The following is an 18,678-nucleotide window of genomic DNA, read 5'->3' as shown; positions in this document are numbered from 1 at the left end:
CCACTGTCGCATTCACAAATGTAAGAACCTTCATCATTGGAACATGTTGCATTGAAATGGCAATCGTGAAACTCTTCCACGCATTCGTCAATGTCGGTACACGATTTACCATCCCCGGCATAACCAGTATCGCACTCGCAACTGAAAGAGCCGTCGTTGTTGCTACAAGTTGCGTTGTAGTGGCATGTATGAAGTCCTTCAGAACATTCCTCTACATCTAAAAGAATTCGAGAAGTATATGGTGAATATTAAGAGTCTGAATTTCAGACATTGAAATACCAAGTATTCCATTAAATACATTTAAATATTATTATTATTTTGTGGTTCGGTTGGAAAAAACCGTCTACGTCTTGGATAATTTACCATCACACAATTCTCCATTTCCGGTGAATCCGAGGTTACATCGACAAACGAAAAATGCATTGTCATTGATGCAGGTGGCATTCGAATGGCAATTGTGTGAATTATTGGAACATTCATTGACATCTGATGAAATCAGGATACGCAATGAAATATATAGATCAAATACGACAATGGTCAGTAATAACACCTGTACATGACATCCCATTTCCCGAATAGCCACTGTCGCATTCACAAATGTAAGAACCTTCATCATTGAAACATGTTGCATTGAAGTGGCATTCATGAAAATGTTCCACGCATTCGTCAATGTCGGTACACGATTTACCATCCCCGGCATAACCAGTATCACACTCGCAACTGAAAGTGCCGTCGTTGTTGCTACAAGTTGCGTTATAGTGGCATGTATGAAGTCCTTCAGAACATTCGTCTGCATCTAAAAGAAGTGGAGAAGTTTATGGTGAATATTAAGAGTCTGAATTTCAGACATTGAAATACCAAGTATTCCATTAAATACATTTAAATAATATTATTTTGTTGGTTCGGTTCGAAAAAACCGTCCACGTGTTGGATAATTTACCATCACACAATTCTCCATTTCCGGTGAATCCGAGGTTACATCGACAAACGAAAAATCCATCGTCGTTGATGCAGTTGGCATTCGAATGGCAATTGTGTAAATTATTGGAACATTCATTGACATCTGATGAAATCAGGATACGCAATGAAATATATAGAACAAATACGACAATGGTGATTTATGAGACCTGTACAAGATTTCCCATTTCCAGAATAGCCACCGTCGCATTCACAGATGTAAGAACCTTCATCATTGGAACATGTTGCATTGAAATGGCAATCGTGAAACTCTTCCACGCATTCGTCAATGTCGGTACACGATTTACCATCCCCGGCATAACCAGTATCACACTCGCAACTGAAAGAGCCGTCGTTGTTGCTACAAGTTGCGTTGTAGTGGCATGTATGAAGTCCTTCAGAACATTCGTCTACATCTAAAAGAAGTCGAGAAATATATACTAAATATTCAAACATTCAAATACCACAGATTCCATTAAATACATTAAAACAAAACATTGAACAATATTTTGTTGGTTTGTTATGAAAAAACGTCGATGTCTTGAAAAATTTACCATCACACAATTCTCCAGTTCCGGCGAATCCGAGGTCACATCGACAAACGAAAAATCCGTCTTCGTTGATGCAGGAGGCATTCGAATGACAATTATGTATATTGTTGGAACATTCATTGATATCTGAACAAATACGGATACGGAATTAAAATATTCCATGTAATTTAATGGTCATTTATGAGACCTGTACAAGATTTCCCATTTCCAGAATAGCCACTGTCGCATTCACAGATGTAAGATCCTTCATCATTGGAACATGTTGCATTGAAATGGCAACCGTGAAACTCTTCCATGCATTCGTCAATGTCGGTACACGATTTACCATCCCCGGCATAACCAGTATCACACTCGCAACTGAAAGAGCCGTCGTTGTTGCTACAAGTTGCGTTATAGTGGCATGTATGAAGTCCTTCAGAACATTCGTCTACATCTAAAAGAAGTGGAGAAGTTTATGGTGAATATTAAGAGTCTGGATTTCAGACATTGAAATACCAAGTATTCCATTAAATACATTTAAATAAGATTATTTTGTTGGTTCGGTTCGAAAAAACCGTCTACGTCTTGGATAATTTACCATCACACAATTCTCCATTCCCGGTGAATCCGAGGTTACATCGACAAACGAAAAATCCATCGTCATTGATGCAGGTGGCATTCGAATGGCAATTGTGTAAATTATTGGAACATTCATTGACATCTGATGAAATCAGGATACGCAATGAAATATATAGAACAAATACGACAATGGTGATTTATGAGACCTGTACAAGATTTCCCATTTCCAGAATAGCCACCGTCGCATTCACAGATGTAAGAACCTTCATCATTGGAACATGTTGCATTGAAATGGCAATCGTGAAACTCTTCCACGCATTCGTCAATGTCGGTACACGATTTACCATCCCCGGCATAACCAGTATCACACTCGCAACTGAAAGAGCCGTCGTTGTTGCTGCAAGTTGCGTTGTAGTGGCATGTATAAAGTCCTTCAGAACATTCGTCTACATCTAAAGTAAGTCGAGAAGTATATGGTGAATATTAAGAGTCTGAATTTCAGACATTGAAATACCAAGTATTCCATTAAATACATTTAAATAATATTAATATTTTGTTGGTTTGGTTCGAAGAAACCGTTGACGTCTTGGATAATTTACCATCACACAATTCTCCATTTCCGGTGAATCCGAGGTTACATCGACAAACGAAAAATCCATCGTCGTTGATGCAAGTGGCATTCGAATGACAGTTGTGTAAATTATTGGAACATTCATTGACATCTGATGAAATCAGGATACGCAATGAAATATATAGAATAAATACGACAATGGTCTGTTATAACACCTGTACATGACATCCCATTTCCTGAATAGCCACTGTCGCATTCACAAATGTAAGAACCTTCATCATTGGAACATGTTGCATTGAAATGGCAATCGTGAAACTCTTCCACGCATTCGTCAATGTCGGTACACGATTTACCATCCCCGGCATAACCAGTATCGCACTCGCAACTGAAAGAGCCGTCGTTGTTGCTACAAGTTGCGTTGTAGTGGCATGTATGAAGTCCTTCAGAACATTCCTCTACATCTAAAAGAATTCGAGAAGTATATGGTGAATATTAAGAGTCTGAATTTCAGACATTGAAATACCAAGTATTCCATTAAATACATTTAAATATTATTATTATTTTGTGGTTCGGTTGGAAAAAACCGTCTACGTCTTGGATAATTTACCATCACACAATTCTCCATTTCCGGTGAATCCGAGGTTACATCGACAAACGAAAAATGCATTGTCATTGATGCAGGTGGCATTCGAATGGCAATTGTGTGAATTATTGGAACATTCATTGACATCTGATGAAATCAGGATACGCAATGAAATATATAGAACAAATACGACAATGGTCAGTAATAACACCTGTACATGACATCCCATTTCCCGAATAGCCACTGTCGCATTCACAAATGTAAGAACCTTCATCATTGAAACATGTTGCATTGAAGTGGCATTCATGAAAATCTTCCACGCATTCGTCAATGTCGGTACACGATTTACCATCCCCGGCATAACCAGTATCGCACTCGCAACTGAAAGAGCCGTCGTTGTTGCTACAAGTTGCGTTGTAGTGGCATGTATGAAGTCCTTCAGAACATTCCTCTACATCTAAAAGAATTCGAGAAGTATATGGTGAATATTAAGAGTCTGAATTTCAGACATTGAAATACCAAGTATTCCATTAAATACATTTAAATATTATTATTATTTTGTGGTTCGGTTGGAAAAAACCGTCTACGTCTTGGATAATTTACCATCACACAATTCTCCATTTCCGGTGAATCCGAGGTTACATCGACAAACGAAAAATGCATTGTCATTGATGCAGGTGGCATTCGAATGGCAATTGTGTGAATTATTGGAACATTCATTGACATCTGATGAAATCAGGATACGCAATGAAATATATAGAACAAATACGACAATGGTCAGTAATAACACCTGTACATGACATCCCATTTCCCGAATAGCCACTGTCGCATTCACAAATGTAAGAACCTTCATCATTGAAACATGTTGCATTGAAGTGGCATTCATGAAAATCTTCCACGCATTCGTCAATGTCGGTACACGATTTACCATCCCCGGCATAACCAGTATCACACTCGCAACTGAAAGAGCCGTCGTAGTTGCCACAAGTTGCGTTGTAGTGACAGGTATGCAGTTCTTCAGAACATTCGTCCACATCTAAAGCAAGCCGAGATTTATAATATCAATATTCACACATTCAAATACCAGTTATTTAACCAAATTCCTCAACACTAGAACTACCGGAACTTCGAACTACCAAGAACAGGGTTGGGCAATAATTTTCCTCCGCGGGCCTAACTTTAAAGTGGAAAGACGTTGGCGGCCGAGCGAAAATTTTTGGCTATATGCTCTAGCGCAGTGCTTTTCAACCTTTATGAGCTCCATTCGCACGTTTTTTTGTAAGATAAATTTCATTCGTACAAACTAATCGAAAATTGCTATACAAAAAGAAGATTCTTAACAACATTTTGTTCAGATGTAACAAATCGGCTATTTGTAGCTTACCTATCAAATGCCACATCAAAAGGGCAACTTTTTTCGCTCCTTTTGGTTTCAACTATTTCACTGAACCCCTTCTCGGCCGAAAAAGTTGTTGGGTTATGTACAGAAACGTCTACTAGTGCTTGGATGGCCAGGTCTTAAAATCTGTTTTGCATCCTATCCATAATACATCGTACTTTATTCGCGAAGGAAAATACTTGCTGGCAGAAATCCTTTTGAAAGCGGCCACAAAGGTCCAGCAGCCTCAAGTTTGTCGAAAGGGCGAAAAACCCATACGTTCGTGTTGGGACTTTCGTCTTATGTCTTGGAACATAAGTAGCAAAATGATCAAGGAGAGTGACCACATTAGAGCTAGCAACCTTATGATACGTTGCTCCAACTTCTGTCTCGCGAGTATATGAGAAGAGCAAATTAACTCACGATACTGTGTGTTCTGCTCTGTAGTTCAATCTAACTTGAGAATTCTAGCTCAATCTAACTTGGGAATTCATATCAGTTTAATAATGGTAAAGCAGCTTCTAGACTACCACCAAAATCGTAGTTTTGTGGCATCTCGCGAACCGAGCTTCATCCATGAAAAGGAATTCATTTTTAATATTACAGTTGTATGCTACATATTTACAGACATCTATGACATACAGAACGCGCACACCACAATTCTATCCAATATTAGCTCTACGAAACATGTCTAACGAACGCGCTTTCAAATTAGGCAACTTAAATTTATCCGCATGTCGCAATGGTACTACTGTTTACTCAGATTGCAAGAACGGGACTATCCTGCGCCGACAACGGAGCATAGCCCATCCATATCGAAAGGTTTGGCCATTCAGCATCGGTCATTTGTCGCCGCTTATATTTTTGGCATCGCATTTTATGAGCGGTTTGTTGGCCAAAACTTTACATCTTCATGTGTCCCGACGCAGAAGACGTTGGCCTCGAAGTGAATCATAGACCTCAACTCGCTCGTTGCACACCCCTATATACTAGTTGCTCCCAACGGTCTTCGACCATGTTGTCGATGTGGTTTTTTTCTTTATGGCTCATCGTTCACCACCTTGATTATTTCGTAGTGCACCCTGCACATGGTATGGCGCAGGGCTCAATATGTCGAGTGACGCGGGGGCGGTCGCCTGTTTTGTTTTGTCGTAGTTCTGCTTTGTTTATCGTTTCTGTTTTGTCATTTCAGGAAAACGAGTGTTTTTTTAACGTCACAAATAAGATATTGATCCACTTGGTGTTCTTGTTTGCTGTCAGCTGAAAATCAGAAGTCAGATTAATACATTACGGTAGTCGCCATTTTTGAAGACGACACATGTTTTTAAAAGAACCAGTCGTACAAATCTTATCATGAATTCTCATGATAAAGCCATACTTTCTGCTTGGCTCGCTTATTGGCTACAGTACCCAAACACATTGACCATGGATATGTAAAAACTATCGCTGGATTTTTTGCAATAAATTCAACAAATATTACACACATATTACCAGATAGCTCGTCACCGTGTAAACCCAAAATTATACCCTTTGTGGTTTATACTTTAATTACCCTTGAAGTGGTGAAAATTTTCGTTACAGCAACTTGCAAATTTGAGTCTGTATGTTGGTATTTACTAGTATCTTCTTGCCGCGCGCTAATCGAACAGTCATTACGTAAATATGATGATTTTTTAGCGAAAGAAACAGTCAATTTTACGTCATTTTTCAGTCTGTCGCAGGCTCAGACGGGCTGATATACTTACTGTATGTCGGCCACCACACCCGCCAGGCTTGTGAGAGCTACGATTAGTGGTACGCCGTAAAGTTTTCACAATTGCGTCGGCAAAAGTTACACTGACCTTAAATTTCCTACTAGGTTTATTTGAATTATTCCAAGTTAGAAAAATTACCAATCATTCACCATTTTCATTCGCACTTGATCCGGATTTTCATTCGCACCACTTTCGTCATTCGCACTGCAATTTTTTTCATTCGCACAAGTGCGAACCGTCACACTGGTTGAAAAGCACTGCTCTAGCGTAATTAAATTTTATTTCCAAATTGCAGTTAATTGAAGTTAATGGGTTTATGTTGAGTAATGAGAAAGTGACGGTTAATTAAAAAATATGTATTTGCCGTCATGATTCGAAACAATGTTAACATGATACATTTTACCCCTCTTTAAACCTCCAGCCAAATTCTTCTATTAACACTCTAAAACAGTGGCTGCGAAAATTTTCAGGCACGCCTCCCTTTATGATAGTGAATAATTTCGCGCCCCCTCATCAAGATATCCAAAAATAATAAAAAGTGTAACCAGAATGCTAGCAATCCCAACGGATAGTTTGGTGGCATGGAACATGGGCTGTTGATGAGAGAATTCTGAAATATCAAACTAGGACAATACGCGGAGCAATAACTATGAGCTGGGGGTATATCGAGCAGAATGCGAAAAAAAAAATCCATTAAAATTTGGCTTCGCGACTCCCTTCTGATGCTTTCATGCCCCCCCCCCCCCCATCCAGTTCGAGAACCACGTAATATGGTACACTGAAATGTATATGCAGTAGTACAAAGCTTATTTTCTTGGTCGCTGTGCCTTCCGAAAAGTGTACAGCTTAAATAGCCTTCATGTTGAACGAAACTTACAGTTTGTCGTAACTTCGCCCACCCTTAACCGAGTGTTCGTGGTTTTGTCATAAGACCGACATTAATTAAAATCCCTAATCTCGGCGACATGCTCGTCAAAAACTGGCGGGTTAACTTCTGACTGCAGTACATAAATATTTAGTGCTCTACACATTCTGCGGCTAGATAATAAGTTAGGGGGTTGCAATGTTGTACTATGGACTCTCGATGACAACATTCATGAAGGCAATATATCATGTCTGCAATGCCACCAACAGAAACGACTGCACAACAGCAGACAGAAATCGCTACCAGCAGTGTTCACAAAGTCGGTCTTTCAGCCAATCAGTAGCTTATTATTACTGGCTTCAACCAATCAAGATTATTGGCTTGTGTTTTCCCGCCCACTTCATTTATTCCCCGATCACTCGTCGACGGCTACTTTCAAACGCATTTAGACAAATCTTACCGGCTTTCCTGCAAGCTTCTTTCAGGCCCATTATTGTTTTTAACATTAATCTACAGAATAAGCCATGGATACGCAGTATTACAAACATTTTCCAAATTTTGAACAACCCTACTGCACCCTTAAGCTTGAATTATATTCCGCCGTGTCGGCGAACTGTATTTTCAAGATTACAGCGATGATAGGGAATATGAATGAAGTTCTTCTCTTTTCAAATGCTCGGATAGATGCGTATTGGTAGTCAAATGGTGTTTCGGATAACAGTTCAGTCAGATTAATTGCTTGTTTGCAGTAGACTTGTAAAATTGGAGTCGATCCCACGCCTAAATGCTCACGTTACCTTTTCTGTGGCCTAAAATGTCGCATTAGTGGCAGTGAACAGTGTGATACTTGTCAAGTTATTTGAGGTCTGAACGTAATGCGTGCTACAGACCCATTGATATATGTAATTCGAAACCACTGAAGACTGTCCTTATCCCTCGCCGAATATTGGCGTGTTGTGGTTATGGCATTGACATCATTTATTAGTGCAATCATTAATGTATGTATTGGTAACGAAACATGGGATATGCTCAAACCATCTATCGTCTGTGTCTGCAATGTCTGCAATGTATGTGAATGAAATTACAATCATTGATACTCGGTAAAAGGATTCGCATTTCTGCTGTTCCGCCAAATTGGCCTACTATATCTTGCAATATTTCTGATTAATATTTGTCATACTCATGTCAGTTAATATACGAGTTATTTTGTTGATATATCTAGCCCAGAGGTCTCAAACACGCTGCCCGTGGGCCGCATACGGCCCGCGAGAACATTTTGTGCGGTCTGCGACGGCATTTTCGAATTTCAAGTATTCAACAATGCATTCATGTGTAATATATCTTTTTAGATATGAGAACTTAAGTTCACCCTAAAACTACTATAAAAATCAGTGAAATATCAACAAACTTCATTATCACATCACTTTTGAAAGCTACCGTGAGGTAGAAGATCAGTTATTGCGTCACATTTCTAGTTCATGCAGATAAAACATGACCCGGTGATGATTCGTGACTGATTTTTTTTTTTCGTGTCAAGCGTGAATAGTACGATAGTGAATTACATTTTCACGATGTTTGTGGAATGCCTGTGTGCAACTGCAAGGTCACGTCAAATAAGGCCTACTTGGAAATTATACATTGAATATCCCTATTATTGATGCTGCGACCCGCGGCGTCATCAAAAACTAAGAAATTGGCCCGCAAGTTCATTTTAGATTGAATAATTTTTGGCCCCTTCGAGCTCTCCCAATGGGGGGTTTGGGTGTTGCAGCTTCGGCCCTCGTAGATCATGAGCTAAAACTCCTGTGTGTATTATGATCGTCCGCTGCTCCATTCGCGTCGCGAAACACAAGGATCAAGTCCCCGCATCCACTGTGTGATTAGGGTTTTAGTTCCACTATTGTGGGGAATAATATAATCATTCTGGGCCAGCTCCAAACAATTCATTATTGAATGGGGTGCTAGTACTACAGAGAAATGGGGAAATAGTTTTATAATATGCATACTGTACAATGTACATTGTACGTCTTGCTCCGAACCAACTGAAGTTGTCAGAATATTCAATCAAATGATACAGTCAATTCATGTGACTCTAACATTATGTTCAATGATTTCTAGGACGGTCATTTTAAACCGACTCCAAAGATTAATGCGCTCCGCTAAATCCTCAATCCATCACGATTCGTTGCGGTGGTGCAGTATACCTTCACCAGAAGTTGCTAATAATTTTTAATTATGGTTTTTTTGTCTTACAATAATACGACCTGCCGATGTACGGTAAATCAATACATCAATTACACTTCATTTCGAGTTTATTGCACCCACTTTCAACGGCATACGTCATATGACCCTGCCGGAATACCTTGGTACTTCAGCATTACCGTCCAGGTATCATATACTCGAAATTACTTTAGTTGCTGTTAGCCGTAAGTTGTCATGCCATGGCAAGTGGAAAAAGCCGCCGTTTGTCCCTCCCGTTTTCGACTTGTACATGCTGACTCTATACGTGCCACTACGTCTCATCAAAGTCGGATGAAAAGTTTATGAATCAATTTCTAGCGTTCAAGATAACAAATAAAAATAAACTTGCATTAATTCAATAAACTTGCATTAATTCTAAAATTTTCTAAATAGCCTTGTGACCCAACTCAAAATGCGCTGTATGCCGCCCTTTGAGAACCCCTGGTCTAAGGGATCTATGTAATGCGAATGACAATCTTAGGATCGAGCCCAAAAAGTGGAGTACTGAAATCCGGATCGACGATATACTGTGTATTGATCAATCCAAGTAGTAAAAGACATCGAGCGATTAGGAAGAAGATGATCCTTACTTGCAACAGCAGGTTTTTCGTGATAATTATCATATTTTGTAATTCGTGGAGGAGAGCCGTAATTTTTAGATGCAGTGCAATGACTAGGAATTTTCCTGTTGTCACGGTGCGTGCATTTGGTTATCTGATGCAGCCGACACATGCTACCGAGGTGCATTTGGCTCAATGCGTGTATATGATTCCATTTACTTCTAACTTGTTAATGAAAATGTCAGCATATGGCGGAAGAAGCACTAATAGACCATATGGATATAGTTTCATCAATTACCAATTGATTACACACACTTACAAAGAGCAAAATGCCTCGGTCGCCAAGAAGTTGCCCCAATCAATACGTACCATAAAACAGGCCTACAAACATTCAGTACTTTACTGTTTTTTTTTTTCTTGTCGGTTGAAAATATTGAATAATAAGGCAAATCGTAATTTCTAATCATTGGTAAGGGAGTGAAGGGCTGTGATCGAAATGTGTCAAACGTGTAGCAAGTGGTATTGCGGTCTGTGGGAATGCAAGTAATTGTGCACGCATATCAAATCGACTATTCTGATCACATATTCCATAAGTAGGCCTACTCGGTTATGTATTCGGTGAATTGACTCTCCTACACCGTTGTCTATTCGGTTTTTACTCGCGATACCAAATATACTGTCAAAAATAAAATCTGAAAATGTCAAAAATAAGCACTGCCTGTCACGTGTTTGTAATGTACTAACTTAAGACTTTATTCATGCGAACATAACAGAAGGTCCTGACGTGCAGGACAACAGAAAACGAATGACTATCGTCGTTTACTCGACGCAGTACAACACAATTCAGTAATTGTAATCAAGTAATAATAATGTCCAATCACGATACACATCATCTCCCCTCTTTCACCCGCGACATAACGTTCAGGGCATCGTCGATTGCGCGAACTTCGACGTGGTTGATTGTGGTTAGCATCCATCTTCCACTTCTCTCCCTCCTCTGTGGTTGGCGAAACGTGATCTATTTTCAGAAATCGTCGATTTCGCCACCATATCCGCCCTCTACTCAGTTTAACCAAGTAATCCCGAAACTTACCAATGGCAACAATGATACCGCGATGATGCCAACGTTTGGTGATCTGGTTTCGAATTCGAACGGAAGTTCCTATTTTGAATGGCGACAACGGATGTGCATCTCTGTTATAATGATACTCATTGTACGTCCTCACAGACGCTGCTTTGGAATCACAATCTCGAGCTAGTTTATGCCACAATGGTGCAAACAGCTTGTGATGTGCCGGTAAACAAGTGCGAAGTGGGCGTCCGAAAAGAATTTGTGCCGGAGAACGTCCGTCCAGTCTTGGCGTGTTTCTCCACTCTAGCAAACCTCGCTGAAATGAATCTGAAAAAATATCCCCATTGGGCGACGTTTTAGCCAAAAGATATTTCATGGACTTAACGGCAGCCTCCGCAAGACCATTTCATTACGCGTAATGCGGCGTCGATAAAACATGATTAACACTACATCGGTCCATGAATTTTCTGAAGTCATTCGAAGAGAATTGCGGTCCTCCGTCGCTTCGTAAACGCACTGGAACACCTGTGTCGGAAAAGAATTTGCGAATTACTCTGATTACCTGACGAGAGGTTGGATCCTTGTCCCATTCACAGATGCTCGGCCAACCGGAGTACCTATCGGTGTACACGAGGTATTTCTTTCCGCGATATGAAAATAGGTCGGTTGAGACATCTTCGAAAACTCTACTAGGTGATAGCTCAATTTCCATTGGATCTTTTGGTAAACTTGGCAAATATTCCTGGCATCTCCCACATGACTGTACCACATTCTCTATGTCAGTGCTCATCTCTGGCCAGTATAAAGTTTGTCTTGCCCGCCTCTTCATTCTGACTATGCCTTGATGAGCATCATGCAATCGTGCAAGCGCTTCTCCTTTAAATCCACACGGGACTACAATTCGTGCATTGTATAGAACCAAGCCATCGTCTATACTTAGATCATTCCGTATCTTCCAATACGGCTGCACGGCAGTAGGTGCGTTTTTGCATTTAGCAGGGAACCCCTTTCGGATAATCTCGATTGATGACTGATAATTATTGTCAGTGAGTGCAACTTGTCTCATGCGCGATAAGACCGGGTCTTTTAGTGCGTTCAACGATCCACCCGCTTGCTCGCTTCTGAAAATTTGGCTCTTGATGGTGAGATGGCATGCCATGCAAGCGGCGTCGTCTCTTTCCGCTGCTTGATCCTCTCTTGTTGGGTCTTGCACTGGCGCCCTTAACAATGCATCAGGAATGGCATGAAGTTTTCCTTTCCTCCATGACGTCGTAAATACAAATGCAGATAACTTCTCTTTCAGTCGCTGAAGTCGAGGGTTCTCGATGGAATCCAACGTTTGAGCATTTAGAATGGAAACTAGCGGCTGATGGTCGACAACCACTTCAAAATGCTGCAATCCTGTCAGAAATAGTTTGCATTTGCGTGCTGTCCATACAACTGCAAGAAGTTCCAGCTCTACCATTGCATGTCGCGATTCTGTCTCACTTAGAAACCGGGAGCCGCATTGAACCAGTCTCCATGTGTCACAATGCAACTGTAATAGAGCGTATCCCAAACCTCGTGTCCTGGATGCATCTGTTTGCAAACTCGCGGGCAAATTTGGATCGAATGTTGCTAATACAGGTGTATTAGTCAATGCCAGGGTTGTAATGACTCGAGTCATGACTCGAGTCACGATTTTCAGATGACTCGACTTGACTCGAGTCATTTTATCAAAATATGAAAATGACTCGACTCGACTCGAGTCATTGCGTATGACTCGAACCAAGTCATATGACTCGAGACTCAGTCGGCCAAGACCGACATTTCATTGTAATTTCGAAGAATAGTAAAATAACCACACTATTGTGATTTCGTCTATTGGTACTGGTACTTGAAAATGCGACCAGAAACTGCTAAAAGTGAGGAAAATTAGTATATTATAAATGCGATTCATTCGACATCACCAAACAGAGTTATACAAAGTGGGTTTAACAAGACTTCAACTGGAAACATAGCAGTCAAAACAATGACTTGGCCTCTGACTCGAGTCATAATACCATGACTCGGACTCGGCCCTTTGCTCGATGACTTGGACTCGGACTTGACTCGGTGGTGAATTGATAATGACTCGACTTAACTCGAGTCAAAACCATAAACGTGAGATTGACTTGTGACTCGGAGCCTTGTGACTTTGTTACAACCCTGGTCAATGCTGCTTTCATCTTCCGAAATGCGTCGGCCTGTACGCTTGACCAGATGAATTCATTTCTCGTTTTGAGTAGACAGCGAAGAGGCTCTGCCACTGTGCTTATCTCCTTCGAAAATTCCCCCAGTTGATTCACCATTCCCATGAAGCTACGTAATTCTGTGATATTGGTTGGAGCAGGAAATTCTGTAATCGCTGTCACTTTATCAGGATCCACAGATATTCCGTCCTTGGATATAATGAATCCAACAAATTTGACTTCGCTTTTTGCGAATCTTGTCTTTTTACGGTTCAGCGTTATTTTATTTTCACGACACCGCTGCAACAAACTCCATACTCGATGGACGTGTGACTTGAAGTCTTCGGAATGAACGAGAATATCGTCAACGACTTTTGCGACATCCTGGTGCCCTCTCAGTGCTTCGTCCCCTCTGTGACAGTATTCATCTCCCGTTGAAACTAAGCCCATTGGTGCGCGCAGAAATTTAAATGTTCTCCAAGGAGTCATGAACGTAGTGAGCAATTGCGAGTCCTTCTCTCGCTGGAGCTGCCAGTATCCGTGTGTTGCATCAAACGTGCTCATGTAAGATGCAATGACATCTTTGTGATCAGCTTCCATGCGCTGCAACACCTCTTTGTGGTGATCTTCCAATCTCTTCAACTCATCTTCTCTTTGTTTTTCGCGTTTCGCTGATTCTCCAATCAAGTGTTCGAGCCGTTCCTCCATTTGTTTTCCTCTCGTAGCCATCTATGATAATTTATGTGGCCTTTCTTTTAGATAGGTCCTGCCGACAACGCCATGTAATGTACTAACTCAAGACTTTATTCATGAGAACATAACAGAAGGTCCTGACGTGCAGGGCAACAGAAAACGAATGACTATCGTCGTTTACTCGACGCAGTACAACACAATTAAGTAATTGTAATCAAGTAATAATAATGTCCAATCACGATACACATCAGTGTTCCAATAGGGACATAGTTTCATCAATGAACCGACATGGTGCCCAAGACATACAGATCTATACGTAGGCCTACAATACATACATTACAAATGTAGATATACATTCAGTCAGTCCTTCCGTAATTTTCCATCGTCGGGCGGATAGTTTTTCGTAATATATTGATTATTAATGTCACTAGTAAAGGCTTTAATCAAAACGTATCAGAATCCCTTTTGAATTGCTATCATAAGTAGTGTGATCTCTGTGAATGTCGGTAGTTGTGCAGTGTGCACACATAGTGAATCGACTATTGAGGATAGTTATTGATGAAGCACTCGGCTTTGTGCCTGATAAATTTAGTCTCTAACATCGTTTTCAATTCGGATTCAATTCATGCTGTTTGATGAGCCTGTAAATGTTAATTTATGGCGATGCCAAAATTGTCGGGAACAACATCTGAAATATGCCAAAAATAAGCTATTTTATTTTATTTTGGTTAGTGCCAAAAATAACACGGCCTGACAGTTTGGCTCCGAATGAAGATGGTTGCTCTGCGTTGCCTTGACCCTATTGTACCCGCCAGGGCACGGACTTGATTGATAAACCAGATTTTTTCGCAATTCCAATTCAATAGAAATGGTATACTCTTCTCAAGAACTGGAATAGTTGTATCAAACTTGTCTCTGGAAGAAGAAATCTATGTTCCACTGAAATCAATGTGTCGTTCCATGCATTTTACATGGCTGTCTGTCTGCATTTAGCAGATATTTTATAGGTATAATCGTGGTGGATTTTATTATAACTGTGGAATGTGACAATCACATTCCATATTATAACTAATACGATCATGTAAACATATTGTCAAATTGTGATTCATTGCAACATCAGGGTCAATATGTTTGCCAGACAGCAACATAGACTCAGGTTGCGACAGCGTTAATAGCGGTTGTAACCTGCAGTAGTGAGAGGGTTATTGCGCGGCAATAAAATGATTAATGAGTCTGCAGCTGGAATGCGAAAATTGTGTAACTTTTGGAGCAATATTTTGGTATCGAAAGCGTTTAATACGCCGGGCGATCACTTCCCATTTTGTAGATGCGTTTTTGGGTGCGTTACCACACTAGATTTAAATGTTATGACATTCTGTTGGCATTTCCAAGTAATTCTGTCCCTATAGGCCTATATTACATGTTCCGTTTTCGATGATTAGGCAAACTACATCGCTGACGACAGATGAGAAAAGAAACTGGGGATATAATTGGTGAATCAGGGCTGATTAAATGGATAATTGCAGCTAAAACAAATAGAATATAAACGCCAGAATATTTCCACACACAAAAAATAGAATATCACTTGAGAGGTTGGGCAAGTGTTATGAAAAATTGTTATGTTGGGTATGGAAAGATTGGGGCGAGAATGGAGTATGGAAAATTACCATTACATACCAAATTATGCCCTGATTTCAAGCAAACCTTGACAAGTCACTCCATCCCCGGAATACCCGTCTTTACATCCGCACGTGAACGATCCGACGGTATCGATACATATTGCTGTGTTTTCGGCACAATTATCTGAACTTAGTGCGCACTCATCTACATCTATAAACATCGTTTATGAATTCAATTGTATGCCACAGAAACCTGTGTAGAGACGTAATTCGAAGAAAACCTTGACACGTCATTCCATCCCCATAATATCCATCATTGCAGCTGCAAGTGAACGACCCGACGGTATTAGTACATGTTGCGGTGTTTTCAGCACAATTATCTGTACTTGATGCACACTCATCCATATCTATAAACAACATTTAACACTTCAATAGTAATAACAACATCCATTAGGAAAAAATCGGACGTAATTCAATCAAACCTTGACACGTCATTCCATCTCCAGAATATCCATCATTGCAGCTGCAAGTGAACGACCCGACGGTATTAGTACATGTTGCGGTGTTTACAGCACAATTATCTGTGCTTGATGCACACTCATCCACATCTATAAACATCATTTACCACTTCAATAGTAATATCAATATTTATTAGGAAAAAAATTGGACTTAATTCAATCAAACCTTGACAAGTCATTCCATCCCCAGAATTTCCATCATTGCAGACGCATGTGAACGATCCGACGGTATTGGTACATGTTGCGGTGTTTTCGGCACAATTATCTGTACTTGATGCACACTCATCCACATCTATAAACATCATTTACCACTTCAATAGGAATATCAATATTTATTAGGAGAAAAATTGGACGTAATTCAATCAAACCTTGACAAGTCATTCCATCCCCAGAATATCCATCATTGCAGACGCATGTGAACGATCCGACGGTATTGGTACATGTTGCGGTGTTTTCGGCACAATTATCTGTACTTGATGCACACTCATCCACATCTATAAACATCATTTACCACTTCAATAGTAACATCAATATTTATTAGGAAAAAAATTGGACGTAATCCAATCAAACCTTGACAAGTCATTCCATCCCCAGAATATCCATCATTGCAGACGCATGTGAACGATCCGACGGTATTGGTACATGTTGCGGTGTTTTCGGCACAATTATCTGTACTTGAGGCACACTCATCCACATCTATAAACAACATTTACCACTGCAATAGTAATATCAACATCCATTAAGAAAATAATTAGACGAAATTCAATCAAACCTTGACAAGTCATTCCATCCCCAGTATATCCATCATTACAGACGCATGTGAACGATCCGACGGTATTGGTACATGTTGCGGTGTTTTCGGCACAACTATCTGTGCTTGATGCACACTCATCCATATCTATAAACAACAATTACCACATGAATAGTAATAACGACATCCATTAGAAAAGAAATCGGACGTAATTCAATCAAACCTTGACACGTCATTCCATCTCCAGAATATCCATCATTGCAGCTGCATGTGAACGAGCCTACGGCATTGGTACATGTTGCTGTGTTTTTGGCACAATTATCTGTATCTACTGCACATTCATCTACATCTGTAAAGATAATTCAAGGATTCAATAATATGCAACATCATCAGAAAAGAAAAAAGTCGGATGCAATTCACTCAAACCTTGACAATTCATTCCATCCCCATAATATCCATCATTGCAGCTGCATGTGAACGACCCGATGGTATTAGTACATGTTGCGGTGTTTTCAGCACAATTATCTGTACTTGATGCACACTCATCCACATCTATAAACATCATTTACCACTTCAATAGTAATATCAATGTTAATTAGGAAAAAAATTGGACGTAGTTCAATCAAACCTTGACAAGTCATTCCATCCCCAGAATATCCATCATTGCAGACGCATGTGAACGATCCGACGGTATTGGTACATGTTGCGGTGTTTTCGGCACAATTATCTGTACTTGATGCACACTCATCCACATCTATAAACATCATTTACCATTTCAATAGTAATATCAATATTTATCAGGGAAAAAATTGGACGTAATTCAATCAAACCTTGACAAGTCATTCCATCCCCAGAATATCCATCATTGCAGACGCATGTGAACGATCCGACGGTATTGGTACATGTTGCGGTGTTTTCGGCACAGTTATCTGTATCTACTGCACATTCATCTACATCTAAAAAGATAATTCAAGGATTCAATAATATGCAACATCATCAGAAAAGAAAAAAGTCGGATGCAATTCACTCAAACCTTGACAAGTCATTCCATCCCCATAATATCCATCATTGCAGCTGCATGTGAACGACCCGACGGTATTGGTACATGTTGCTGTGTTTTCGACACAATTATCTGTATCTACTGCACATTCATCTACATCTGAAAAGATAATTCAAGGATTCAATAATATGCAACATCATCAGAAAAGAAAAAGTCGGATGCAATTCACTCAAACCTTGACAAGTCATTCCATCCCCATAATATCCATCAGTGCAGCTGCATGCGAACGACCCGACGGTATTAGTACATCTTGCGGTGTTTTCAGCACAATTATCTGTACTCCATGCACACTCATCCACATCTATATATATCATTTAACACTTCAATAGTAATATCAATATATCTATTAAGGAAAAAATTGGACGTAATTCAATCAAACCTTGACAAGTCATCCCATCCCCAGAATATCCATCATTACAGCTGCATGTGAACGACCCGACGGTATTGGTACATGTTGCGGTGTTTTCGGCACAATTATCTGTATCTACTGCACATTCATCTACATCTGAAAAGATACCACTGGTCAACACATATTTTTAAGAAGGCAATGTAAGAGTGGTTTTGAGGATTCTGATGGGCAGCACTGATTCCGAATATCACCTTAGTTTTTTTCAAATTGGCTCTTGCTGTAGAGATAACCCATGGGGGTATTTTGACCAAAATCTCCCATTTTCTCGGTAATGACTAGATATAAAATCGGCTCAGTCGTACTATAAAGTTTAGAAAATCAATTTACT

The 18,678-nt window shown here is 40.0% G+C and overlaps 1 protein-coding gene across 1 annotated transcript; it reads right to left on the bottom strand.

Moving 5' to 3' along the window:
* Positions 1–2,863: 2,863 nt before the first annotated feature.
* LOC145436552 (uncharacterized) lies at positions 2,864–18,129 on the bottom strand. The gene is made up of 13 exons (XM_080313914.1): positions 18,117–18,129; positions 17,915–18,040; positions 17,712–17,837; positions 17,510–17,635; positions 17,302–17,433; positions 17,105–17,224; positions 16,819–17,028; positions 16,499–16,624; positions 16,297–16,422; positions 16,071–16,220; positions 15,894–16,019; positions 15,698–15,823; positions 2,864–4,256 (listed from the first exon to the last, which is right to left on the bottom strand). Exons 1-13 carry the CDS (start codon positions 18,127–18,129, stop codon positions 3,937–3,939), a joined length of 1,827 nt encoding a protein of 608 aa, XP_080170040.1. The 3' UTR covers positions 2,864–3,936.
* Between the last annotated feature and the right edge of the window lie 549 nt (positions 18,130–18,678).

Source organism: Botryllus schlosseri, chromosome 3 (genome assembly GCF_051294905.1).
Source record: "Botryllus schlosseri isolate E-star chromosome 3, Bs_hap1, whole genome shotgun sequence".
Classification (NCBI taxonomy): Eukaryota; Metazoa; Chordata; class Ascidiacea; order Stolidobranchia; family Styelidae; genus Botryllus; species Botryllus schlosseri.
Note: the sequence above shows the minus strand (reverse complement) of the source record. Positions and strands in the feature narration are given on the sequence as shown.

Bases quoted from the DNA above. Each gene is read 5' to 3' on its own strand.
- LOC145436552 (XM_080313914.1), bottom strand. The intron at 17,029-17,104 runs GTTTGATTGAAT...TGTTGTTTATAG, and splicing joins AGATGGAATGACGTGTCAAG to ATATGGATGAGTGTGCATCA. The intron at 16,625-16,818 runs GAGTGTGCCTCA...TGATGTTTATAG, and splicing joins TGTTGTTTATAGATGTGGAT to ATGTGGATGAGTGTGCATCA.